At 45.5% G+C, this 25,655-nt stretch overlaps 9 protein-coding genes across 9 annotated transcripts; 6 read left to right on the plus strand and 3 right to left on the minus strand.

The window, feature by feature from the left end:
• Window positions 1–225: 225 nt before the first annotated feature.
• FPOAC1_004050 (uncharacterized protein) lies at window positions 226–1,755 on the plus strand (the record flags this gene model as incomplete). The annotated part of the gene is made up of 3 exons (XM_044848605.1): window positions 226–459; window positions 512–990; window positions 1,041–1,755. The coding sequence occupies 3 exons, from the start codon at window positions 226–228 to the stop codon at window positions 1,753–1,755; spliced, it is 1,428 nt and encodes a 475-aa protein (XP_044707315.1).
• A 938-nt stretch (window positions 1,756–2,693) lies between these two features.
• FPOAC1_004051 (uncharacterized protein) lies at window positions 2,694–3,701 on the plus strand (the record flags this gene model as incomplete). The annotated part of the gene is made up of 1 exon (XM_044848606.1): window positions 2,694–3,701. One exon carries the CDS (start codon window positions 2,694–2,696, stop codon window positions 3,699–3,701), a length of 1,008 nt encoding a protein of 335 aa, XP_044707316.1.
• A 225-nt stretch (window positions 3,702–3,926) lies between these two features.
• On the minus strand, window positions 3,927–4,911 carry FPOAC1_004052 (uncharacterized protein; the record flags this gene model as incomplete). The annotated part of the gene is made up of 2 exons (XM_044848607.1): window positions 3,927–4,392; window positions 4,451–4,911. 2 exons carry the CDS (start codon window positions 4,909–4,911, stop codon window positions 3,927–3,929), a joined length of 927 nt encoding a protein of 308 aa, XP_044707317.1.
• A 731-nt stretch (window positions 4,912–5,642) lies between these two features.
• Window positions 5,643–6,857, minus strand: FPOAC1_004053 (uncharacterized protein; the record flags this gene model as incomplete). Its single annotated transcript, XM_044848608.1, has 3 exons — window positions 5,643–6,391; window positions 6,439–6,588; window positions 6,641–6,857. 3 exons carry the CDS (start codon window positions 6,855–6,857, stop codon window positions 5,643–5,645), a joined length of 1,116 nt encoding a protein of 371 aa, XP_044707318.1.
• A 6,720-nt stretch (window positions 6,858–13,577) lies between these two features.
• Window positions 13,578–15,919, plus strand: FPOAC1_004054 (uncharacterized protein; the record flags this gene model as incomplete). Its single annotated transcript, XM_044848609.1, has 2 exons — window positions 13,578–13,783; window positions 13,831–15,919. 2 exons carry the CDS (start codon window positions 13,578–13,580, stop codon window positions 15,917–15,919), a joined length of 2,295 nt encoding a protein of 764 aa, XP_044707319.1.
• A 796-nt stretch (window positions 15,920–16,715) lies between these two features.
• FPOAC1_004055 (uncharacterized protein) lies at window positions 16,716–18,045 on the plus strand (the record flags this gene model as incomplete). Its single annotated transcript, XM_044848610.1, has 5 exons — window positions 16,716–16,940; window positions 16,992–17,358; window positions 17,410–17,527; window positions 17,578–17,642; window positions 17,705–18,045. 5 exons carry the CDS (start codon window positions 16,716–16,718, stop codon window positions 18,043–18,045), a joined length of 1,116 nt encoding a protein of 371 aa, XP_044707320.1.
• A 1,800-nt stretch (window positions 18,046–19,845) lies between these two features.
• Window positions 19,846–21,317, minus strand: FPOAC1_004056 (uncharacterized protein; the record flags this gene model as incomplete). The annotated part of the gene is made up of 6 exons (XM_044848611.1): window positions 19,846–20,052; window positions 20,100–20,199; window positions 20,251–20,627; window positions 20,688–20,779; window positions 20,830–21,043; window positions 21,090–21,317. The coding sequence occupies 6 exons, from the start codon at window positions 21,315–21,317 to the stop codon at window positions 19,846–19,848; spliced, it is 1,218 nt and encodes a 405-aa protein (XP_044707321.1).
• Window positions 21,318–22,760: 1,443 nt separating this feature from the next.
• On the plus strand, window positions 22,761–24,151 carry FPOAC1_004057 (uncharacterized protein; the record flags this gene model as incomplete). The annotated part of the gene is made up of 5 exons (XM_044848612.1): window positions 22,761–22,775; window positions 23,037–23,649; window positions 23,702–23,897; window positions 23,948–24,059; window positions 24,119–24,151. The coding sequence occupies 5 exons, from the start codon at window positions 22,761–22,763 to the stop codon at window positions 24,149–24,151; spliced, it is 969 nt and encodes a 322-aa protein (XP_044707322.1).
• Window positions 24,152–24,497: 346 nt separating this feature from the next.
• FPOAC1_004058 (uncharacterized protein) lies at window positions 24,498–25,235 on the plus strand (the record flags this gene model as incomplete). Its single annotated transcript, XM_044848613.1, has 2 exons — window positions 24,498–24,780; window positions 24,835–25,235. The coding sequence occupies 2 exons, from the start codon at window positions 24,498–24,500 to the stop codon at window positions 25,233–25,235; spliced, it is 684 nt and encodes a 227-aa protein (XP_044707323.1).
• Window positions 25,236–25,655: the final 420 nt, after the last annotated feature.

Raw genomic sequence — 25,655 nt, forward strand, 5'->3', positions numbered from 1 at the left:
GAGCGGCAATAATTGAGATATGATTATGTCCGGAAGGTGGAGCACTACCTACTGTGCTGGGACTCGAGTTACCCTATCGTCACGAAGACCCAAACATGGAATCCAAGTTTTTCATGGCCAACAACAAGTTATATTTGACGTGACTCCTCACTTCTGGAGCTGCTTGCATCACCAAATCATTCCAAAATCATATTTTACACATCAGCATCGCAACTATATTCTATCATGGCACGATCATCAGTCGAGCAGAATGGAAACTCCAACACGAGTGGTCAGCCAAATGATCCTCAAGGCCAATCTTCGAATGGGAATAGCCATCATCACTCGTCCTCTTCCGCTGCACTTGAACTGACTGTGCTGGGAATGAATAGTGGCACTGCTATGGATGGTATTGACTGTGCCCTTGTTCGATACTACCAGAGAACCCCAGAAGATGCTTTACACATGGAGCTACTCAAGGTATATTATATCTTACACGTATATTCATGCCCGTAGCTGACCAAAGACGCAGTACGATGAGATGCCTGTACCTCAATGGATTAAGAAGCCCGTCCTCACGATGCTTCGCGAGACCAAGACAACTCCTTCCAAGATGTCACAACTCAATGTACAACTTGGAGAGATGTTTGGTCATGCCGTCAAAGACTTTTGTGGCAAGCACGAAATATCGATAGATAGCATTGATCTCATTGGATCACATGGCCAGACCATTTGGCTTCTATCTATGCCAGAAGAAGGAGAGACACGCTCGGCATTTTGTCTTGGTGAGGGCACAGTTATTAGTGCCATGACTGGTATCACGACTGTGACGGACTTCAGAATGGCAGAGCAAGCAGTAGGGAGACAAGGAGCACCGTTGGTCGCCCTAATTGATGGCCTTCTGCTGCGTCACCCTACTAAGTGGCGTGTCTGTCAGAATATCGGTGGAATCGCCAACCTTTGTGTTATCCCCCCTGATTCTGAGGGCGGAGTTGACTCTATGGTTGATTGGTGAGTCACTTCCTACCCGGCGTCGTCATGAAGTAACTAATATTTCCCAGGGATTGCGGACCAGGCAATATGTTCATTGACAACGCTATGCGTTATTTCACCAACGGCGAAATGGAATACGACAGAGACGGCGAATGGAGCGCTAGAGGTACTGTGTGCCAAGGAATTGTCGACAAATTTCTTAACACAAACAAGTACTGCAACCACACTCCTCCCAAAACCACAGGACGAGAAACGTTTGGCGATAACGAAGGTCAAGAGCTTATCGACGAATGTCTGGCTGCAGGCTGCGACAAATACGATACACTGGCAACAATCACCCGGATCACAGCCCAGAATATCGTCAAACAATACCGCACATTCTTCCCTCAATTTGGCATCAGCCTGGATAGAATTTCCGAGATCTACATGTGTGGTGGTGGAGCCCGAAACCCGACTATTATCAAATATCTCAAGGAGCAGCTTCCGGGTGCAGAAATTCGCGCACTTGATGAGACAGGAGTTCCATCCGACGCCAAGGAGGCTGTATCCTTTGCCCAACAAGCTATGGAGGCCATCTTAGGTCGCGCGGCGTTGGTCCCCATCAACAGTGACAGCTTGGTGCCCAACACGATTTCAGGCAAGATCGCTCCAGGCAAGAAATGGCGCGATATCATGAAGTTGGGGATCGCATTTGGCGAGGGTCGTTCAATCTTGCCCACAGTTAAAGAGATGATTGTGGAAAAGCCCTATACTGCTTGGAAGTCTATGCAAGCTTTCGAATAACTAGTCATGGTGCCTTCAGAGTACAGGACCAAGATAATTAAATTGTACTAAATTTCGCAAATTTAATTATGTTTCATGTCTTCCGTGAATACTAAGTGTAGAGAGAAATCCAACTTTGGAGCTACACTTGCGCCTGGTATGATGAAACAATCCAGTATATTTCTTCTTGCCTGTCGTTTTTGCCTCGAGGTTTTGGTGTGGCACGAGGTTGAGTATAAGCAGCCCTATCCTGGTCACGTTTCTTAGCTCTTCAGATCACCAGCAACCGTATTTTCAGTATGCTCCCATTAACCGTGGAGCCATTTAATTTTTCTCTAGATCCAATGACGCCTCAATGACGTTGAAAAGGCCAGCCAATGACTCTCACCTATAACAGCCAAAAGCCGTTCACATAATAAGTCTTACTACAATAAGGGTAGTTTGGTTAAGACCTATTGATGGCGTGCTATATCATTACAGCATCATGTTCATTATGATGCATTAAGGTTTACGGAAACTGGACTATTACAGTATTCCTTGTGTTGATCTTTATGTGAGCAGCCATATAACGTTAAATAGCTCTGAATGCTTCAATTGCCATAATCACTGGGGTAGGTGAATGTTACCAAATAAATAAGAAAATTTCAACGCCGCGCAAGGTGTCACGATTACAGCATAACGTAGTCACTTAGTTGGAAAGAGGATGATGCATAATTATATGCATAAAAACAAACATAATTCGTAGCCTGTAATGCACGTATACAAGTAATCACTGTACAGTCATTTACTGATCACAATGGCGCTGGCTATATTAGCCTCTGAGAGTCAATGAACCATTGTTCACAAGGTAGTGCTATTTAATATGCTGCACAACCCCCAGAAAAACATTTCTAAGTTCAAACAGACTACTTCAATTTCAAGATAGCCATTCCTCTCGACACTATTATACACTGTCAATTATGAGCAAACCCGCAAAGATCACAGCGTCGCTAGCACACAAGCCGCCGTTCCCTCCACCATCTTCCTTGATCAGTCTGGATGATCTAATCCTCCCTGCTGCCTTTAACGACCTTTCTCCGATTTCCAGGGAGCTACAAATACTGGGACATGGCGAGCGCGAGGGATTGCATAGATTCCTTTCTGCCTTTCTTGATCTTTCTCGATTCCATGGCTTACACAAGCTGCTATGGCTCATCGGTGTCCATGGAGCCCCGCGCTCTTTATACTACCAGAAATTCCTTCGCCGCGACATTGTAATTGTCGAAGAACTTGACCTTCATCTCATTTGGGCAAAGTCAAGAATTTTCATCAAGCCACTTCCTGACTTTCTTCTCAACTACGAGTTCTGGGAGGCCAACATATGCTCCGAACCTCAATTGTATCGAGCCGCTTGTGGGCTTCTCTACTCATACTGCGGCCTTATTCGCTTTAAATACGATCTGCAGGTTGCCAAAGATTGCAAGTTGATTAACGAAAATTTGGACTACAAAGCTTGGACGGAGTTTGTTCGCACAATACTACCCAATCTTCACCCCAAGGACCCCAATATCATGGACACGCGATTCCAATATGGTGAATTGCGGTTGAATCGTCTGGATACCCTTTACAGGTATTCACCTTATAAGTTCTCTCTATCCAGTATCCTACAAGGGTTCCCACATGCAATGTCCGAAAGCTATACGCCTTATATGGATCAGTACAATAATGCAGTGTCAGCCTTTGGTGTTGTGGTTATCGTTCTGTCGGCTTTTAATCTATCATTGTCTGCACATTCGAAGAACCCTGATGCCAGTCTTCAGCAAGCAGCATGGGGATTTGCGATATTCGCCATGGCTCTATGCGCCGCACTCATTACCTTGTTTCTTGTGCTGCCGGTTTTCTCGTCACTAGCGACAATCTATAGCTCTATTGCAACACGAAAGCGGGTTGCTAAATATTGGGAGAGGGAGCGGTCGCACTCAGCTTAGTAGATAGTTTAATATTTATCAGGCCTGCATGTGCCAGTACCCAGTCATTTTTCTGGTTTGAACTTCCACGAATTCGGGAAGATCCCCTCGTTGGTGTGTACCACCAGGGTTTGTATCACCATTAGATTACTTGGTCGGATCGTATATGAAACCCCAGTTCTTGGATGGACATATATCGTATATTTTCCGGGTCTATCATTGGGTGTCGCCAAGAAACTACTATTATCAAAAAAAGAGCATTCCACCACCGGCCAGAATTCCCAATGCCAACCCAAGTACACTAATGAAACTTTGCCTCTGAACAGTAGAAGCAGCGCTCTCACCACTGCCTTCACCAGTAACAGCCGTACTTCCAGTCTCGCTATCATCGCTGTCTCCCTTGTCCATATCCGACTTCTTGTAGACTAAAGGTATTGCAGGTGTCCAAGATGCGATCGCGATATCGCTGAAGCCATTCCCGGTCTCTTGCTGGAGCTCTCCCAAGTCAAGCATGGCGGTGGAAGTGACTTCATAAGCTCTAGTTGGCTCAATGAGCGAAAGTACACCATCCGTATATGTCAAGCCGTCCACGGATGAGATGATTGTCAACTGGCCACCACGACCATATCGTTGACAAATCTCTGAGTACGTATAAGAGCTGACCGGTCCAAGCAAAGATGAGCATTCTCCATACACGTTACCTCCATAACCGCTAAATATGTTAGCTATATAACTTTCAAAGGCTTGAAGACTGTTTAGATTTATCATACCTTGGACAGCAGTATGCAAAGGTCTCCGATTCATCCAGCATATTTTTCCAGTAGTCGGTAGGGTAAACAAGTTCCGGAAGTCCCTCCTCATACTCCAGCTTTGGTGCTGGTGTCGCCAAAACACCAGAGGCGCTGAACTTCCCACTCTCGGTATGGGCTAATAACCCGACGGTATTCCAACCGGCGGGACAAGCAATGCCTGGCGAAAAAAAAACTGATGTGCCCTGATAAAAGGTAGTGGTTTGTTGATCTGTTAATTCCCATTCTTTGGCACTGGGAACACAATCACCGTACTTCGGCCAACTACAACTGGGCACAGCCAGGAGATCGTGGGGTGAAGTCGCGTTGACGAAGACATGATAGTTCAAATTGGTCGCGCATGATGATGGAGCGGTATACGTAGTCGTGAGTGGACCGAGGTTATGGGCTGTAATGCCAAAGAATTCTGTGGCAGTAGGCATCCTGTGCTGCAGACTTATCAATGATAGTATGCGTTGATCAGTTGATGAGAGTATAATGAAGAAGGATACAAGGTACCAACGCAAACTTTTTATTTTGTACGGCGGCTACTATTATCTGCCTACTCATGTGAACATCTCAGCCCTGGGCAGCCGCTATAGGTAATCGAGGAGCGGCACAGCTCATTTCGCTTCGTAAACAGTGGGCTTAGTAGACTTGGCATTACCTATTGTCGCCTGGGCATTGTTACATGATTCGTCGGGAGGCTTCTTATGACTTGAGAGGGACCCTTTATTCACCAACAACATTCGGCGATATCTGAAAGCGGATAAGCTTATTTTTCGCCAAAGGGTCTCGAACTGACCTGCCTGGAGGCCAGGTCTATTTGTCCAGGGTATTGTGAATTACAAACTCGAAGGGAAGTAAGTGTGGATGTATTATTGGCAAAGAGGCAGAAAATAATGACAAGACGGGGTACAGATGATTAATTTCAATCTAAGTGAATTTTAATTAATATTATTAGACTGAAATGAAGTTCAACGATTAACCTATAGATACTACCATTCAACATTGAATATAAAGTGGCTACACTGTTGAAAAATAACTCAGATCAATTATCTATATAGTAACCAACTGCATTGCACAGAACTATACAGGATAAAACTCTCCATATGATAATGTTACCAATATATCGCGACTAACCAATGTCACAACAGCGTGTGGCTACTGAAGCTTAAGCGTCGTTATCTGCAGCGTCGTCTGCATCACGTGGGGGACCGCCAGGACCACCAGGACCACCAGGACCACCAGGACCTCCCATACTAAAATCTGGGTTGGTATGTCCACCATCCTCATATCTGAACACAGCAGGTGTAACCTTGTTAGTAACAGTGATATTGACGCCATAAGCTAGCCAGCCGAAGACGCCCTCAGCAACGGTGTCACCAAGGAGAGTCCACTCGACAACCGGATCATAGTCCTGGTTGGCAGCATCAGCAAGAATTCCGTCGTTAGCGTTGGTCATCAGCTCCTGTGTGTTGGTGTTGTATGGGGCAAGCCTCTCAACCTCGTGGATCAAGTCTTGGTCAAAATAGGTCTGGCCGATATGGCTGCTGTAGATGTCGTTTCCGAGGGTCTTATTCTCGAACAAAGTAGCGTTTGCGTGAGCCAAGAGGTGGATGTGGATAGTGCGACCAGTGTAGTGGCCTGGGAAGAGTGTCTCAAACTGGGCAACACCATCTTCATCGGTTTGCTGGATACCACGGCCAAAGGTGCTGTTGATGTTGGTCTTGTCGTCGGTGTTGCCGTTGCCCGCGTTATTCACACCAGCATAAACACCGGTTGCGTTACAATGCCAAATATCAAGATAGAGTTCTGGCACAGGTTCACAGGTTTCCACGTTGATAATTTGGTAGTCAAGGATGAGGTCAACACCCTCCTGGTCCTCCTTGAGGTTGCGACGAATAGTCTCACCACTGACGTCTTGGAACTGTTAGTACATATTTCCTTGCTACGTGATAAAGACTGACAGTAAGGACCAATAGTAACCTCGGGGGTCAGAACGCACGAGTTCTGCCCGGCAAAGAGAGTTTCGGGCGGAGTGTTGGGCGTGTAACCGAGGTCGGTCTTGTTGTGGTCCGTGTTGAGCACGTCCTCAAGATCCCGCTTCTTGATACCACCTGGAGTCACATTAGAAAGATACGAGTCAAGTAAAAGGTGGTCATTGCTCACGCTTCTGGCGATGCTCCTGGATCAAGGTGGACCGACGCTTGATGTTACGGTCAGTCACACCTCGAGCCTTTAGCTTCTCAGCACAGTGACGCAGAGACAGTCGCTCAGCACTGGCTTCAAATGCACGACGCTGGTGAAGCTCATCGTGATGGTCTTCACCAGGGTGAGCTACGGCCAAGGTGGCCAATGCTAAGAGGACGGAGCTGTGAAGACGCATGATAGCTGGACTGAACAGGATGAGAAGTGTGAATGAAGTTGAGAGGTTGATAAAACATAGCGTAGAAGGAAGAGATTTCGTTTCTTTTATGTATTTTCGGACCGACTATTGCTATTGATTTCGTGATTGATACAGTTGCATGTATCTTTTCTGCCGTCTTGGCAATGTTACGTCGATAATGTTCCGGTGTTTATCAACTACCTGAATAGGGAAGAAAAATTATGCTACACGCTGATCTTCTCAATCTACGATTGTATCATCATGATCTGAGTAAAGCGCTCTTTCTAATTCGCTGTGGTATACGTAGGCCCTTGCTCAAACTTCGGGATGTGGGCAGACGTTCCTGAACAAGGTCCACAGACGACGCGGAATACATCCGGAGAAAGAAGGTCGGGGCGGACTTGCAGTTGGTAGATCCATTCTTTTTCACTTATTGCTACCTTGAATTGTTACTTGTCAGTTCGATCACTCATGTGAAACACCAATTTAGGTAGTTAGATGGATTGGCCACTGGTATCTAGGAATCATCGAGAAGAAGACCTGGCCAGGCTAACATAAAAAAGCTGAGCAACCGATAAGCGGTGCCCATAGCGCAACTTTATACTTAAAGTTGAATCAATTTGCTTCCTGTGGCTATCACGTACATTGTGGGGGGATCTGTCCGTCTTTTACTCTAGAGCGCTCCCTCTAGAAATAAATAAAAGCCGGGGGCCCAAAACCATGGCAATGCGGTTTTCAAGAAAGTGACCAGTTACATCAATATGAACGGATTGTAATACCACCATCGTCTTCCTCCTCACGCCTTACGTGCGTATCGAAACTAATAGATTTCAGGATAGCCCCCTCCTCTTATCTTGGTCCCTCCCTGTAACACAATTTATCCATCAATGGAACTCAAGTAGCAAGCATCAATACTCATCCCCTTTCATATGACAGTAACTAGAGACACCGCCAGTTGTATTCCTTTCAGATTACCCTATCTCCAGAGCAGGTTACAGCCATGTCGTGTCCCTTTCTACCTCAGCTCAGTGTATATTTCGCATGACATACAATACTGTATGACAGCCATCCTCTCTTGCTGACTCTCTCTGTATAGTTCACCTGGGATCTGGAGATGGCTGTATCGATAATTTCCTGCGCAGTCCAATAACCCTTACACAGAAGAATTGCATACTAACAAGTGCCAGTCTCAGTAAAGAAAATAAATGCACAAGCATAGGTCTAAGCAGAGCTTCATATTTGAAGATAGCATATCAGTATGATATAAATCTGTCCCTTCTAGCTACTTTCGCACCCTGTAAGTACTAGAAAAGTAGTTTCATATTAATCGCTATATTTCTCTGCACTTTTAACACATATAAACTGACTAGTGAGTAGTAGAAAAAATTACCCCCTAAGTCTTAGTTTATAAAAATAAGAAGTCTAAGACCTATAGTCTAAAGAGCATAAAGTGGCCTACTACTCGTTGGCTAGCCGGGAGGGGGTGCCAACTAAGCAAGCTTAGTTGGCCACAAAAGTATGAGACAAGGCGAAAAGTGTGAGACATCCCGGAAGATGCCCACTTGGCGTGATTTGCACCAAAATACCATTTTTTTCAATCAAATGACACTCAAATCTTGTCAAAATAGGCTCAAACTGATGAAAAGGCGTAGTTTGAAGCTTCTATTGATTTATTGGCTATTTCAGAGTGGGAGAAATGACTGCGACGGCTCTGGTGATGCTCTGGCAAGGGAAACAGCTTCCCTGCCAAAATGTGCCGTATATCTGTTTTCTTAGCCAATAAGGCTATCTTCTTGTGCCGTTCTTATTCCCCTGATGATATCACGAAGTGACTCATGAAGCTGCGTGTGGTGTTGATAGGGACAAGGAGTTGAGGGAAGTGTAGGTAGTGATGACTCAGAGTCAGGTGCACAGGGCGGCGATGAGGGCATCTCGACTTCGCTGCCGCCGGCGACTTCAATTACAGGAAGAATCTCGTCTTCTTCATCCATTTCCTCGTGCTCGTGTGCTTGTGTGAGGTTGAAAGTGACCGTATCATCACTGTGAGGGAGGCCGGTGAGATCAACGGCGCTGAGGGGCTTCGCGGCATACTGTGCCTTGCGGATAGCTTCACGCACATCATCAGGGAGTTGTGTATCTATCATATAGCCGTCAGTCTCTTCTTTCAGTGCTTGAGTCATTTGTGAACGCTGTGTATCCATAGATAAATAGTCATATTGCTTCCCTGTGTGCTCCAACCACTGCTTGAACTGCAGCCTCTTTGGTATGCCGTTGACGATAACTTCTTTATTCTCTCGCCACTCATCCTTGAGGCGGTTCATCTCCTTGATGATGACAGATCGTGTGAATCGTATACCCTGCTTATGTTGCTTCTTCTTATCGTCGGCGATAGCCTCCTCTTGTTGATCTCGCAGATCTTGCAGCGATACTGTAGGAATAAGGTCAGAGACAGTCTTTGCGCGGCGGCCTCGCTTTCTCTCGTGATACCGCTTTTCGATGCGAGTTCTTCGATCATCCACGTACTTTTTGATAACATCCTCAAGCACCACAGCTTCATGAACGATGTTGCGAATGTGCCGGAGCCCTGCGAGCGTAGGAGAACTGAGGATATCGTGATATCGCTCGCCGATGGTCTCGGCGGTGCTGGAAGCGGCGTGAAATCGCATATCTGAGGGAAGAAGTGAGAAATGAGCAGGCGTGAAGGTCTTCTTCTTCTTGAGCTGCTTCCTGAGAAGATATTCTATGGCAGGTCGGTCTGTGGGAGGGTAGATGCCCGTTTTTTGGAAGCCCGAGATGATGTGAGCGGCAGTGAAGCCTTCATTAAAGATCTCCTGATTTTGGTGAGAAAAGGGGCCTTTTTCGGTGAAGGCTGATTAAGAAGGCACATACCTGAAAAGCTCCTGCAAAGGCACGCCGGCCAAAGGTAAGATTTCCCTTCCGCAACGCCTCACGAAGCTTCTTCTGATGCGCTTCCTTCAGAGAATTGAAATACGCCTACATCCATTGGCTGGAGTATATGCGTTGAATGAGGCGGAAGAAATGCTACGAGAATATTGAACTTTATCATATATTCTCGTAATTCGAATGAGCCGTGGCCTGTGAAGCCGTCGATAACGAGCAGCCGCCATACAGCCTCATCATCAGGCCTCGCCGCGGGAGGCATATCGTGAGTAACCAAGCGGTTATTTGTATCCTGAAGGTGCTCATTACACCCAAACCACTCTTCAAAAATCAAGCTGACGTTTCTGTACAGTAGCAGATTTCTCCCACGAGCATCGGTTGAAGTGCTTCGCCCACTCGAGCGTTATCGCCGCACTTGAGAATGCCGAGTCTGACTGAGCGAAGCGCATATCAGGATCGCCTTCAATGAACGCCCACTCAAGCGTTGGCAACGACTTGAAGATCAGCCAGGGGGGCGTTGTTGCGCCGGCTGCGTTGCCTGAGCCGATGACTGTGCAAGTCTCGCGATCTTGCGGAGAAAATACCTCTGTTGCTGACTTCTTCTTGGTGCGTACAACGAGGCATTCCATCTTATCTCGTAGCATTCCGACTCTAACTCCTGCTTCATCTGCATTCCAGGTCTCTGATGCACCGATATTGTACTTCGTCATCACATCGCTGAGGCGTTGGAACCACTCCTTCGTATCATCAACGCCGCCTTCCTCATATTCGGCACGCGAAGCTTCTCTCGACTTCAATATCGATTTCGCAAGCTCAGGATGATCATCGCGGAAGCGAGAGTACCACATCTTGCTCACAGGTCTCGCATCAGGATCACGGCGGCGCCGCAGAGTAAGTGCTGCATCTTCTATTTCCCACTTGGAGGCAGGCAGGCCTGACTTTTCCATCCAGATGATATAACACACGATAGCTTCTTCTTCCTCATCCGTGAGTTGCCGCGGGCGCCCCATCTTAGGATCGACAACATCCTCATAATCTACGGTATTCGCAGCCTCAAGTCTCTTGACGATGCGGCCGATAGATGCACGAGCAGAGCCGGCATATCGAGCTTCAGCAGCACGAAGAGTCAGTGGCTTCTTTCGGCGGCCGGCAGCATCACGATTGAGACCGCGGCGAAGTCGCTGGCGTGAAAGAACAACGGCCTGAGCAGCTCTCAGATTTGATTGTGAGGGCATAATTTTGATGGACGTGATATATGACTTTTTTACTGATTGATGTCCTAGAAATCATTGGTTTTGGCGGGCAAAAGTCATGATTTTGCGACAGTAGCCTGTGCGGGGTTGTCTCACACTTTTCGCCTTGTCTCATACTTTTGTGGCCAACTAAGCTTGCTTAGTTGGCACCCCCTCCCGGCTAGCCAACGAGTAATTTTATCTCTAAGGCTTATAGTGGCCAATTTTTCTAATACCCTGAGGACTGAGCAAGGTGAAGTTAAGTTTAATCCTCGGTTAACTTGGGGTTCCACTTGGCAGCCGAACTTCCCCAGTAAGTAATGTTGTGTTTCCGGGATATTGCCGCTAGGCATCTATCCATTTTCGGATTGTAATCTAGTTAATTGCCACAGATATTCTTTCGGCGTTGGGGGCATTAACAAACTTTAGTAGTTCTTGTGGAGGCGTGATAAGTCTGTGATTCATATAAGGGTTTCGACTTCATGTTGCCGGATTTATCATGGCGTTGCTGCTGTATTCTACCAGGGAGTTAAATTTGAATAGTTTTATAGCACGGGGATTCAAGGATCGACTTAATATGCATAAAACAGCAAATAAGTTATAAGAAAGGCGCATTCCAGCTTGCCAAGCTCAAGTTTAGATGAAGTCTCAGTACTCTTAAACTCGCTGCATTGAGAAACAATAAAGTAGGTATTTCTCTCTCCAATAGCCTGCTGTTTAGATCATGTCAGACTTTGTGTTACTCATATTGAATGGCTGTGCTGTCTTGAAGAAGGGTCTGTCAGTAATATTGAGTCTACCCAGCCTATAAAATCTCCTTTCATCTCCAAACAGCGATCGTCTAAATGATTGGAAACTCGCTTGAAATTCAGAACTTAGCTAGTGTCAGCAAAGCCAGCATAGTTATCCAGTGGGCCATACAACCGCTCGTAACTACTAGTTAAACATCACACGGTTCAGCAACGTGCAGAATCAGCAGTTTTGCCATGTTTATGTTTTTAATTAATTCCAAAGTCTTGAGATGGAGTAAGAGAATTATCTTTCTTAGGATTTTGTCTAGTCTGCTATTTGCCCTATTTGCTTCTCAGTGCCTCGGATCCTTTTCGTATCCATCGAATTTACATTCTGTTCTACATTGTGATATAATCATGATTCAAGTATGTTTTTAAAACCATTGCCCAGTTGCTGCTTGAATCTGTTTACTCAGAATGGCGCCTTTAATCCCAGTGTTCAACGAATTCCATATTTGTGAATTATGACGACTTCTGATTATTGGCGGGCGAATTGCGAAACAGTTTTGCACGCTTCCTTTACCTAGCTCCGCTAGCTGATTGAGTTTGTGGTCAGAAACATGATCGTGACTGTGGTCAACGCTGTGATCACTGTGTCAACTGTAATTGTCAGAGACGCGGTCGTCGCTGATACTGTAACTAAAAGTTAATGATGATGAGAGGCAACAGGCTGTTGATAGTATCTCTAAGTGTCAAAACAGAACAAAGTCTAACTAGAATGTAGCCTCTAAGACAAAATATATTTAGCCGGAATATGTCCCTCCTCAAGACAAGGTGAAAGGAAACAATATGGCGCTTGAGCATATCGTGTGTAGGACAGAGTCAACAGAGACTACCACAATGAGAATAAAACCGGTAATCAATCTCTTAGAGACAAATTCAAGTCCTATCAGATGACGCGACGTAGAGAAGGTATTAACGATTTTGTCATTATTTGACAACAGCAGTAGAAAACATAGCGCATACGTAACGTAAAGGTTCATAGATCAGCAGTCTTTCAGCCGTTCTTCTCTGATTCGTATTATTGCCGGTCTTAATTTTGATCAAATGCCAAGCCCGAATTATCATCAAACCGAGTCGGCTAAATGCATGATCATGAAGCATGGAGTGATCTGCCGATTCTGCGGAGATGGTTGTATATGCCGTACAAAAGTCCCGAAGACCAAGCCAGATATAGACTACCTCGAACCATTAACCAAGTCAAGACTAAGATTTTCACGAACTAAAATCAGGCTTCAGGGAAAACTCTGTTGGAAATGGAACCAGCCTCGTATATTTCTTCTATGCTGGCAGGTATTAGTTACTTGAGCCCAGAACTGAGAAAAACAAATCACTCTCAACCAATGACAATAATAAACAAACTCAATAGATTATCCAGGCACTCAGAGGTCTTACTCTCAATACTCATGGAATATAAATGCTGCATTATAGACGTTGGCGGTTGACCTGTCGTCAAATACTGGAATTAGGCTATTTGACGCACCAACCATTGTTCTGCCCGCAAATACCACCATGTCCCCGCATTGTGTTTGGAACCGCAATCCCAATTGCGACACAGGCATGAAGATCGCTGCAATCAAACGTCGTATCAGAGCAAAAAGCAAGGTTGGGTCACGGCGTGTCCCTGATGCGATTTGCTCGGCTATAACAAACAACCTTAAAGCACTCATACTCAACCCCACAGGGACAAACGATGACGGTGTTCATGCTACCCCGTAAATGAGTATCTATAAAAGCTCAGTGATAAGATCCTGTTGAGTCGACCAAAGGTAGCGTCGCCCTCACAAAAGTTCGACATGATGCTGTCCGCGTTGCAAGTTGCTGCTACACTCACACTTTTGAAAGGCCTAGCATTGGCTGCCGCGCCATATGAACAGCCTGATTGTACGAAGGAGCCTCTTCGTTCAAATGGAATATGTGACATTGGGGCTTCGCCTGCCGAAAGAGCTGCAGCTTTGGTGGCGGCCTTGACTCCACGTGAGAAAGTCAACAACCTTGTCAGGTAAGTTAGTTAAATATTAGTAGATGCTCAACTACTGACGCAAATAGCAACGCGACTGGTGCGCCTAGGATTGGTCTACCAAGGTACAACTGGTGGAACGAAGCCCTCCACGGTGTAGCTGGTGCTCCTGGCAATGACTACAATGATGAGCCGCCCTATGACATAGCAACTTCGTTCCCTATGCCTCTTCTCATGGGGTCCACCTTTGACGATGATCTCATCCACGACATTGGCGAGGTTATTGGCACAGAGGCACGGGCCTGGAACAACGGTGGTTGGGGAGGGGGTGTAGACTACTGGACGCCCAATGTCAACCCCTTCAAAGATCCACGATGGGGCCGTGGTTCCGAAACACCAGGCGAAGATGCTCTTCATGTCAGTCGTTATGCACGAGCCATGGTTCGTGGCCTCGAAGGTGACAAGAAGCAGCGTCGTATCGTGGCCACCTGCAAGCACTATGCTGGTAATGATTTTGAGAATTGGGGTGGTCAAACGCGCCACAACTTCAATGCCAAAATCACACCCCAAGACTTGGCAGAGTACTATGTGCGTCCTTTCCAGGAGTGTACTCGCGATTCAAAGGTTGGCAGCATCATGTGTGCATATAATGCTGTGAACGGGATCCCTGCGTGCGCAAACTCATACCTTCAAGAAACTCTACTGAGGAAGCACTGGAACTGGACCCACACGAACAACTGGATCACCAGCGATTGTGGCGCTATGCAAGATATCTGGCAGCATCACAACTACACAAAGACTGGTGCTGAAGCGGCCAAGGTCGCCTTTGAGAATGGCCAGGATTCCAGCTGTGAGTATACCACTACGAAGGATATATCTGATTCATACGAGCAAGGTCTCTTGACGGAGGAGGTTATGGATCGGGCTCTCAAACGCCTTTTCGAGGGACTTGTTCACACTGGTTTCTTCGATGGCGACAAATCAGAATGGGCTTCACTCAACTTTGACGATGTGAACACCAAGCACGCTCAGAATCTTGCTCTTCAGTCTGCCGTACGTGGCGCGGTTCTCCTGAAGAATGACGGCACCCTACCCCTCAAGATCAAGAAGAAGGAGAGTATAGCTTTGATCGGTTTCTGGTCCGATGATGAAACAAAGTTGCAAGGAGGATATTCCGGCCCGGCTAATGTGCGTACGCCAGCTTATGCTGCCAAGAAGCTGGGGTTGAACGCCAATGTCGCTTGGGGCCCGACTTTACAGAATAGCTCAGTTCCTGATAACTGGACTACCAATGCTCTGGAAGCTGCTAAGAAGTCTGACTACATTGTGTACTTGGGTGGTCTTGATGTGTCAGCCGCTGGCGAGGAGCTGGATCGCACAGATCTTGACTGGCCTAATACTCAGTTGACTCTACTCAAAAAACTGTCAAAGCTTGGCAAGCCGTTAGTTGTGGTTCAGCTTGGCGATCAAGTTGACGATACACCTTTGCTCAAGGATAAAGGTGTGAACAGTATTCTGTGGGTCAATTATCCCGGTCAAGAAGGCGGCCCTGCTGTCATAGACCTTATCACAGGTCGTAAAAGCCCAGCTGGACGTCTCCCACTGACCCAATACCCGAGCAAGTATGTAGAACAAGTCGGTATGTTAGAGATGGAGTTGAGACCTACAAAGTCAAGTCCTGGCAGAACATACCGTTGGTACCCTGATGCAGTGTTGCCATTCGGTTTCGGAAAGCATTACACCACATTCAAAGCCAACTTCAAATCCCACAAGATCGAGATGAACATACAGAAGCTCCTCAAGGATTGCGACAAAACTTATGCAGATACCTGCCCCTTGCCTCCGATCCACTTAAGTGTGAAGAACACGGGTCGTACCATTTCGGACTTTGTGTCTCTGGTCTTTATCCAGAGCAAGGTTGGACCCAAGCCTTACCCACGAAAGACACTTGCAGCGTATTCGCGCTCTCATGATATCAAGCCGCGTGCGACAAAGGACGTCAAACTTCAGTGGACAATGGACAATATTGCTCGGAGGGAGAAGAATGGTGATCTAGTTGTGTACCCTGGGACGTATACATTGTTGCTCGATGAGCCAACACAAGCCAAGATCAAGGTGAAGTTGACGGGAGAAAAGACCGTATTGGACAAATGGCCAGAGTATCACGGGTCGGACTAATATTTTAGTTGGTTCTTTCTTGGCAGGTATCAGACTTCTAAGTAAAAGTCGAACTGTATGGACTTCAGTCAAATATCTTCCTAGTAAATTGGGGCAAAATTTATATCTATTTTCAAGAGGTGAACAATATTAAGGCCTGTTTCAGAGGTTTATATCAAATGTCCAATCTGGGAAAATCAGGTACCAGGCTAGTCACTCAATGTTAGGTTGGAATTATCTCCACGGACGGAGTTTGCCCGGAAGCTTCGGCGGTGGTTGTCCAAGCCTCAAACAGCCAATCAATTGCACACGATGACAATGTCAATTTGAACAGTAAGATCGACATTTAGCTTCAGTACAGTGTGGCTTAGGCAGCGAGACTTGTGAACATAACTGACTCGTGCATATTCGTAGCACTTCTGATTGTTCATCTCAGTTGTATGGTAACGCTGTCAACGTCGGCCTGTGCATCAAAGACGGGAAACTCAAATACCAGATCTTCCCTTCGTTTTTGTTTGCACTTCGTAGTTATTAACTAAAATAAAATACCTTCGGCCAGTGGCACCATCCGGATTTCTAAACAAGCTAAACAGAGAATGCGGCACTTGTCCCGGTGGTCCGGTATGATGTGGCTTGGCTAGTCAACGCTATTTACCATTAGACTTCGGTAGAGTAGCACTGTGCCTTTCCAAAACTTGGCTCCCGCCGATCATGGATTTCTGTATCCCCTTCCCCCGGATCCCCTTCTTTTCCCCAACATCCTCCGCTCACGTATCACACCAACATTCCTAATGAAACCATCAAATTATCTCATCTGATGCCATCCGTCAGTCTAGGTGCAACAATCATAATAGTCACTGTATCTCTGACTTTCCTCTCGGGCATCTTTTTGGCCCTTCGTCTATATTGCAAGATCGTTCGTCATCGTCGATTCTGGTGGGATGATTACTTTCTCATTGCAGCCTGGGTAAGCTCTCCCAATCTTTCTATCCCGAGTTTCAGCATGGTTTTGGTACAACTTATCTCCTCATCGTATGACGATGTGAGCTGCGAACCCGTATTATTCAACTATTGCAATTAACACTGGCGTTAGATATGCCTCTTAATTTCCGCTGGTCTTACCATATTCGATGTCAGCCTCGGCTTTGGCAAGGACATATCAAAAGTTAATCCCGCACACGTACCAACAATCGCTCTTACTGGAACTGTTTACGGCCTGTTTGCTTGTTTATCTGCAGCATGGAGCAAAACGTCATTTGCGCTGACTTTGCTACGGCTGGAGGACGGCTGGAAGTACTGGTTCCTGTGGTTTCTCATTATCACCATGAATATCATTATGAACTTGGTGATTGTTTTCTCTTTTGTCAAATGCACGCCAGCAAGGAAGGTCTGGCACTCTAAGCTGCCCGGGACCTGTTGGAACCCGCTAGTTGCAACATACTATAATGTTTTTGCTGGGGGTAAGTCATATAGCTTCATCGAGACTTCTCGCCACTGATCAATTTGACCAGCTTATTCAGGTTTGGTTGATCTAGTCCTATGTATCCTTGCTTGGACGATCATTTGGAAGCTTTCGATGCAGACACGGGAGAAGATTGGCGTGGGTATTGCTTTGACCTTTGGCATCTTGTAAGTCCTGTTAGGCTCTCATGTTCGATAAATTGCTAACAAGAGTCCAGTGCAGCTGCAGCAGCTGGAGCGAAGTGCGTCGGGATGCTTGGTCTCAGCAGCCAGAACCGCACTTGTGAGTCTTACGGGCCGTCAAACGTTCTTTGTATCTACCTTGATTGCTAATGCCTCGCACAGTGGCTCGAGTCGGAATCTTCATCTGGTCCTCCGTTGAGGTCGCGGTCACCATTATGGCTGCCAGTATTCCGATAATGCGTATACTTGTCTTACGTGTCTGTCGCCGCAACAGACTTGAAGCTTCTAATCGGCCCCTACGTCGTCTCCGCACGATTAGTAGTCGAGATAAAAGGCCTTCTCCTAATGTTACCATGCCAAGTGATAATAATAATACAGAAGCAGGACCTGTTTCAGCAAGGGAAGAAGGTCTCAGCAGTGTCACCTTGATACACAGCATAGACTCAAACAGGAGGAACGATATAGATATGTATAGGATTGATACCACGCTATCGTTGGTTTGAATAGCGAATGGGCCAAGTGGCTAATACCTCCGAGCAAAATTCAATTCCACTTATGTCAAGTTATGCAAATTACTTCAACTAGTAGCACTAGTTTAACTTATTAAGTCGATATTGGAACTTTTGAGTAATTCCACTGTTAGCAGCCTTCTTCCGTTATACATTCGAGCTATTCCAGGACTATCAGAGATGCACTGATATAGGATATGGGTTTGATTAAGGTCTTATGGCTAACTATAAGTGAGGACTTTATAATTCCTTGTCCTCGACGCAAATATTAATATCTATGTATATCTATATAGTTAATCCATGGGAAGAAATAGCGCAGATATAAGCACAGCAGAACCTAATTACTATAACACTTGAAAAGTCCACTGAGCTACCACCAACTTGAGGTTGACATGAACTTGTATATGAGTGATATGAAACCGTGATCCAGAGGCTATAAAGAGGAGCCAATATACTTCATAGCCAATATATAACAAATGGTGATTGTAATCAAATATATTTCAACATTGCACTTGCTTGACTTAATTAGCACAAGATGGCCAATCAACTATCTAGTGGGTACTGTTCTGGCAAGAACATCAAGTGACAAGTTAGGTTCAGCAGAGTGTAGTCCACTATGCTATTCTATAGATAATCTTTTAGATTTTTCACTATTTCAAGAAGACACGACATACTCCAAAACAGTAAACTTGCAGCACAAATGGATTTCATAGGGTCATAAGTCATGCTTGCAAAATTCTTTCTATGCAGCTATTGAAAGGCTGGACACTGCGAATCATGCAAGTGCAACGGATAAAAACTTGACAATTAAAACGAAGCTCGATTAGAAACCTTTGAGAAACCCGATAAGTGATCCAGTGACGTGTCTTTCTATCGATAAGGGTACAAAGATTTTCCTGTGGTAAAATCATTATATCATATTCTTTATGTATGTCTATGTATCAGAGCACGAGGTCACAGGCGTGAAACCGACAAGAGGTAATTTTTTATTCACTATCCAGAAGTAGTGAGTATATAAACGGGCAAGGTTCCCGCTGACTTGTCTTGCCTCAATTGCAACACTGCGTACATCATTTTCAAGAACAAACATCAACTCTCTCCAAAGACAAACATAACAGATTAGCCATGTGCAAGCAAGTCAATAACTCCTACAGATGCATCCAGTGCGATCGGGAAAAACGACAGGGCCAAGACTTCAAGATGTGTAGCCAGGGTAGAAAGGAGAACAAGTGGGGCGCATGTGGAAAGTCTACGGTGGAAATGAAGCCCGTACCAGATGGCACATGTAGCGAATGCCTTAAGAAGCAGAAAAAGTAGGTCAAGCGGGAGGTGGAATAACAGTATAACCTTAGGACATATAGAGCAATGGGCAGTGCTCTATCTCGTTAAAACTTTGATTTGACTTCATTGAACCTTGACTTTATTATCTACCAAAGTATTCCAGTTTCAATAAACTGGAATACTGTTTCAACGTAACATTTTGAGGCGGATTATTACAATGATAGCTACAAAGGACAGACTTCTTCAATTGGAACGCCGATGCTTGTGTTTATTACTAGAAATCCATGGCCTTTCTATTACGCTAATAAAGCGATATCTTCAGGCGTTGTTCAGGATAGACCACTGTGGGAAAAAACAAACTAGGCGGTGCTGGAGTGAGTTGTGAATTTCATACTGATGTGTAAGAGTTCACGGAGATGCTGCCAGTCTATTACGGACATCTGCAGCAAACCATAACATACGATATTCTTGTATCAAACATAGGTATAAATAACCCTCCACTCGGAATCTCTATTATGCCTCCTTTGTCCCATCCTTATCCAGGCCAGCGCTTCTCTCCTCATCAGACACCGGCTTCAACTCTGAGGGAGCCTTCTTTTGCAAAGCCACCCAGATAGCCGATCCAATAATGAGACCACTGCCGATGAAGCTAGCTGGCGGAGGAGTCGTTCCCCAGATAACACGGTCAATAATGACTGCATAGACAAGCTGTACGTACTGCTCACGGGTTAGACATGGCGAGATTGACTTGATGGCAAACGACTTACAATAAGGTTGGTCGCTCTCCCGGCTTTCTCTCTTTGTAGACCTTCAGTGAGGAGAACCTGGAACAGGAAACCGGAAACCCCGATAGAGAGAAGAATAGCCCTGGGTAAGTTAGTTTTAATTTACTTTTAGCACAAATGACTGTCTTCGTACCACTCAGCGAGACTCTTGGGGATCTCAAACTGCAAATCAGGGTGGATCGTGATGATGAGGAAAGAGCTGACAGTAGCCAACACTGCAAAGTAGTTCACGCTCACAAGAGAGTGGGCACGCTTTCCAATAACCCGAATAGTTGAGTAAGCTGTCGCCGCAGCAATGGAGCCGAAAATGGAGCAGCAAATGGCAATTGTACGCTCATGGGGTGTTGCCTTGACTGCCGAAAGAATACCTTTGGCGGCACCTTCATTATCTGATGAGGATCCCGAAAGGAACGAGTCGTTGTATGGGAAGATGAAAGAAGGACGAGCAACGAAAAGCACGCCTGTAAACGCGATGAGACCTGCCGAAGCTTCATTGACAGTGAACGGTTCCTGTAAGAGCCAGTCAGTCAACCTGAGATACGTATTTATCGATCTCTATTGGGAACTTACGCGTAGAGCAACCCAAGCAATGAATGCTGTCAGAGTCGGAACAAGGAAAGTGATAACTGTTGCGTCGGACACGTCAAGATATGAGAGAGAGTCTGCTCGGTTTGTCAGCGTGAACTCCTATGGCAAGTATTGTTATTCGTACAGTAGAGACCGAAAAGACCAACAGATCCAGCCATGCCTCTCAATACCAACAGTCCTCGAACTTCGCGTGGCCCGAAAGGAAAGTCGGGGACTTTCTCACGCCACATGTAGAAAGAACCGATAAGTGCAGTGGCAAGCATACGGACGAATATGATCTGAAGAGCGTGGAATTTTGTCTCAAAACCAGTTGACAAGAGTCTTGTTGTCATAGACATCTAATTGTGTTAGTAGAGGTCTCGAAGGTGTAAAGCGGCTTCTTACAATAGAAGCAAATAGCTGTGCCAGCAGAACATAGAACAGTCCGATGTTTCGAGAATAAACATCCTGCAACTTCTCCCATAATGAAGTGAAATCTGACTCGCTTGTCTCGATAGAAGAAGTAAAAGAGCTTGTGCTTGGACTAGGCGAAACAGCTCCAGTGATACTCTCAGGTGTCAGTAGAGCAGAATTCTCTGCTTCCCCCTTCTCATTGGCTACTTCATGAGACATGTCTGCTATTGAAAATTGCAACTTGTAGAATGTTTAGGTGAAGTACACGACCGGCGCAGCTTGACAATAGCCAATAACCCAAAACTTTTAAATGAATGAAACGCAGCTCTGCTGCAGTGAAATGAATGTGACAATGAAAAATAAATGAATGTTGATTTTTCTTAGGTAGTTCCGTGCACTGACAAGTAGCCTAAATAGTCTAGAATACTAAACTCAAAACAGCCAGATGTACGGCAAGGCCCGTAAAAGGAGTTCACTTAGCGAGTTACTCCACCAATCGTAGGCATGTATACAAATGCGAGAGGTCCTGTTAATCTCGGACTAATATTCTTCCCAGCATCAATGCTCCACTTTGATTAGTTGATTAGTTGTAACTTTTGGTTCTACGAACTCAGTGTGTACTAACATTAATCATTATCAAATAGGTTTCCGTCTAGACATCAGGTCAGTCGAAAACGAAAACATATCTATACTATATGAATACACTATCATCTCACTAAGTTTCATACAACACCGGTGAAGCAATAGATGGAATATAATAAAAGTTGTTATTTTGCCAATTTACTCTAGACTACCAGATGAACCATACCCTATATCTGGTTTACACAAGTGAACTCAAACGCGGAAATGTACATGAATTCTAACCCCAAGTAATAAAACAATTGTGACATAAAAATGCAGAAACCGGCGAAAGGTGAATTCATGTTAAAACAAGGAATGCAAAGTTGTTATTATTAACGTGTATGGAAATTGATATTATGACCTTGCGAGGAATAGAGAATATCTATTTTTAGAACTTTTGGGCGACCATATACCCCGCGTCAGATGTCGCTGGATCCAACCTGCTTCATCAGACCTCGCTGAGACACCAGCGACAAAACCGGGGTTTGAGCATGCCTGTAGTAAGAAAACCTTGTGTAGAGTGCAGAAGTAAGGTGAACAAGTCTAAGAGAATGTAACACAACTAACGGTAGTCAATCACACCAGACAAGCATCTCAAATGTCGGTGACCTTTCCACATGATGATTCTAGCGACTGATTATATTATTAAGGTGATCAGAACTCAGAATGCTGCCGTCGATGTAACAACAGGGGACTAGATTGTGTGCGTTCTGAGGGTCGCCAGTTTAGACAAGGGTCATCGGCAAAGTACGACGCACAGTTCTCAGGGACTCAGAGCTGGGTCAGTGGTAATGCTAAAGAGTGTACGTCTTTTTCCTTGCTGGTAATAATTTGAATTGCTGAGCTGAGTGTTGGCAAGTTCTTCTTCAGACTGGTCCACGACAGCGCAGAAAAAAGATCGCCATTGATGATAATACTCCAACATCGATTTCGACAATAGACACACCTGTCGACCAGTCACAAAGCAACCTTTCTGACTATGATACTACAAGAGATAGTTCAATATCAGCACTCGAGGCTTCATCCCATACTAATACAGCAATGAGAGATAACATGGTACCTTTTGGTAGTGGTCAACATGGTAGCGCTACTCACTTGGCTTCCTATCCTCAACCATTGGGAGATAACCTTGCTCTTTCTCAACGAGGGCCTTCCTGGGGTGGTTTATTACACAAACTTGAACCTCCACAGGTAGAAGATCTGTCGTTAGAAGGTATTCAGGAAGCCTGCCTTCTACGATACTTTATTGAAGATTTATCCCCCTGGGTATACCATTGATTAGCAATAATATTCACATATGGTTACTAACAATGCCAGTTCGATCTGGTTGACCCCCAAAGACGTTACCAACTCATTGTTCCAGAGCGAGCACGCCGCTACCCTCCTCTCCTCAACGCCATCTTGGCCATGTCTTCCCGCCACCTGTGTCGCGTTGAGAGATACAAAACACAGCAGGGAATCGTCTACCGTGGCCAGCCTCTCCCAAATCTCACACCCGGTTCATCAGTTGAATACATGCTTAAATGTATCTCGGTTCTGAAAGAATTTTATACAACCCAAGACGGAGAGATCCAAGAATTGATTGTCACAACCGCTGTGATACTGCGTCACTATGAAGAACTGGACGACCATAATCAAGACACTGGATCTGAAATAGATCTAGACGAGGGAGTTAACTTTTTGGCAATTCTGAACGCGGTTCTTAGAAGCTTGACAGCTAATGATTTAAGTCATCGCAGAGACTTGTTAAACGCCTCCTACTGGATCGCATTGAGACAAGAGGTTTACTATTCACTACTAAAAGGTTATTCACCACAAATAGTTGAGCCACCTGCAGAGTGGGTAGACATATCACCCGCAAACAAACTTGTGTCCCATACGAACCAGGTTGCAAAGTGGCTTTTTAGTGATAGATCCGAAACGGGGTGGCGTGAGTACACATCGTCATACTTCAAGTGTCAGAAGAGGTTGACTTGACATAGGAAATCTCAAAAAGCAGGAGGAATATTTGGACAAATGCGTCACTGGTCGCTTCTCGCCTATACTCTACCGACCCCCCAACAAGATCTCTGGAGAGGTGTTTCCAACGGTGTGGTTCGCTTCGTCCATTGCTCTCACAGGCATGCAACACATGATGATTGCAAGGATGATACTAATTGCTGAATCGCCATTTCTTTCGTGAGAGATTTTCCAGATTGTTTGCTGAAGTGCCTGCTGACCTTTACTAGACAAGAAACAGATGTCCGCGCCGCATATCGAGAAGCAGAAGGAAAGGTCAGGGCCCTAGTACTAGAGGTTTGTGGCACAGCAGTACAACATTTGGAAACACAACCGGGCCTCGTAAACGCAACTTTGGCCATTCAGATGTATGGAAGCTATTTCACTGATCCTTGGGAAAGAGAAGCTTTAAGAAGGACAGTGAGGATGTTTAAAGATTGTCAGGCGTGGCCCTTGCCAAGGGTACTAAAGTCTTTCTTACAGGATGGTAAATGAGGCGATCTTTGCAAGAATCATTTGGGTAAATAAAACTGATGTAGGGTGAATAACGGGTATAATAGCGATGTATGCTTATTCCCATTATGCAACTGTCTTATTCACATTTTATGTATTTATGCATTGGTCGCAAGACCTGATCCATCTTGTCCAATTAAAAGCGGACATAACCAACATTTCCCCACCAGGAACTCAACCGAGAAATGCCGATCAAAGATTCTTATCTCGCGCGTAAAATTAACTTTAACACAATCACCAAATACCTCATCCAGAGGCACCTTCATCATGGGCATCTTCCGTATTGTGAGAAAAACAATTGTACCAGGTCTTCTTGGTACATCCACAGCCGCAGCTTATCTCGCCTCGCAAAACCCTGTCATCTCCCCGCTTCCAGCAAACGATCCCATCTGGTCCTCAAGACTCTTCAGAAGGGCCAATCCCAATGGTAATCCCGCGACTCAGGATGTCGTGATCAAGAGAATTCCTCTCGATAAGATCCGACCCGAACTTCTCCAGAAGAATGGTGATTTGGCGCTCGAATTTTGCCGTGGCATTTGGAGCGGTTGGGGTAAGTTCACTATCATGAAGTTTATACTGATTGTCATACTGATTGTCATTTCAGGTTACGAAATCCAGCGTAGGTATCTCAGTTTCAAGTGGCGTAGCCCCGAGACGGAACAGCAACTCTGGGACCGTGAGCAGCTCTCCACAAGCACCTACGATAGAGGGACCGCCATCACCGACCATTTCGAGGTTGTTGAGAAGACTGCAACTTCCATCACTGTGCGCTGTGGCGATTCACCCCGTAACCAAGCAGCACGGTCATCAGATGGTCTTTTCCAGATCAGCGCCACCATTGACAAGACGCACGAGGAGGTTGAGCTTCGGCTCAAGAGCGTACTGTTTTCGAGCGAGGGCAAAGTTGCGGGAAACAAGGGACCTATGCCTGGCTGGATGACCGAATTGCATCAGTGGTATGCTAGACTCTGGGCCGAGACTGGATCTTGGAGACTTCTCAAGTGAAATTATAAGAGTTACGAGGGATGATGAATAACCATGGATCAGACGTGGACTTTGTGATATACCTATATTATGATGACAGGCAATTGGAAAATATGTGCTGCTCTACCTCGGTAGCTAGTTTAACTAGCTAGAATACCTAAGAGCAGGGTCAATGAAAGCTCACTTCACACACAAAAAAAAAAAAAAAAAATATGTGCTGCAACCTAGGAATATTGCTTCACAGTGGGCTTTGGTCGATCGAGGAACGGTGACAAAGACTTTACCTGCCCTGACTCGACAGAAACGTAAACTGTATTGTAGTCGCTTGCAGCATGCCAAGATTGTCGAACGATCAGAAGAATGTCTGCAAAGTTGGCCTTGAAGGTCGATTATGTTTTATGAGATACTAGAGCTAGCCAATATCGTAGACATTGCTTGGTG

This window comes from Fusarium poae, chromosome 2, assembly GCF_019609905.1.
Source record: "Fusarium poae strain DAOMC 252244 chromosome 2, whole genome shotgun sequence".
Classification (NCBI taxonomy): domain Eukaryota; kingdom Fungi; phylum Ascomycota; class Sordariomycetes; order Hypocreales; family Nectriaceae; genus Fusarium; species Fusarium poae.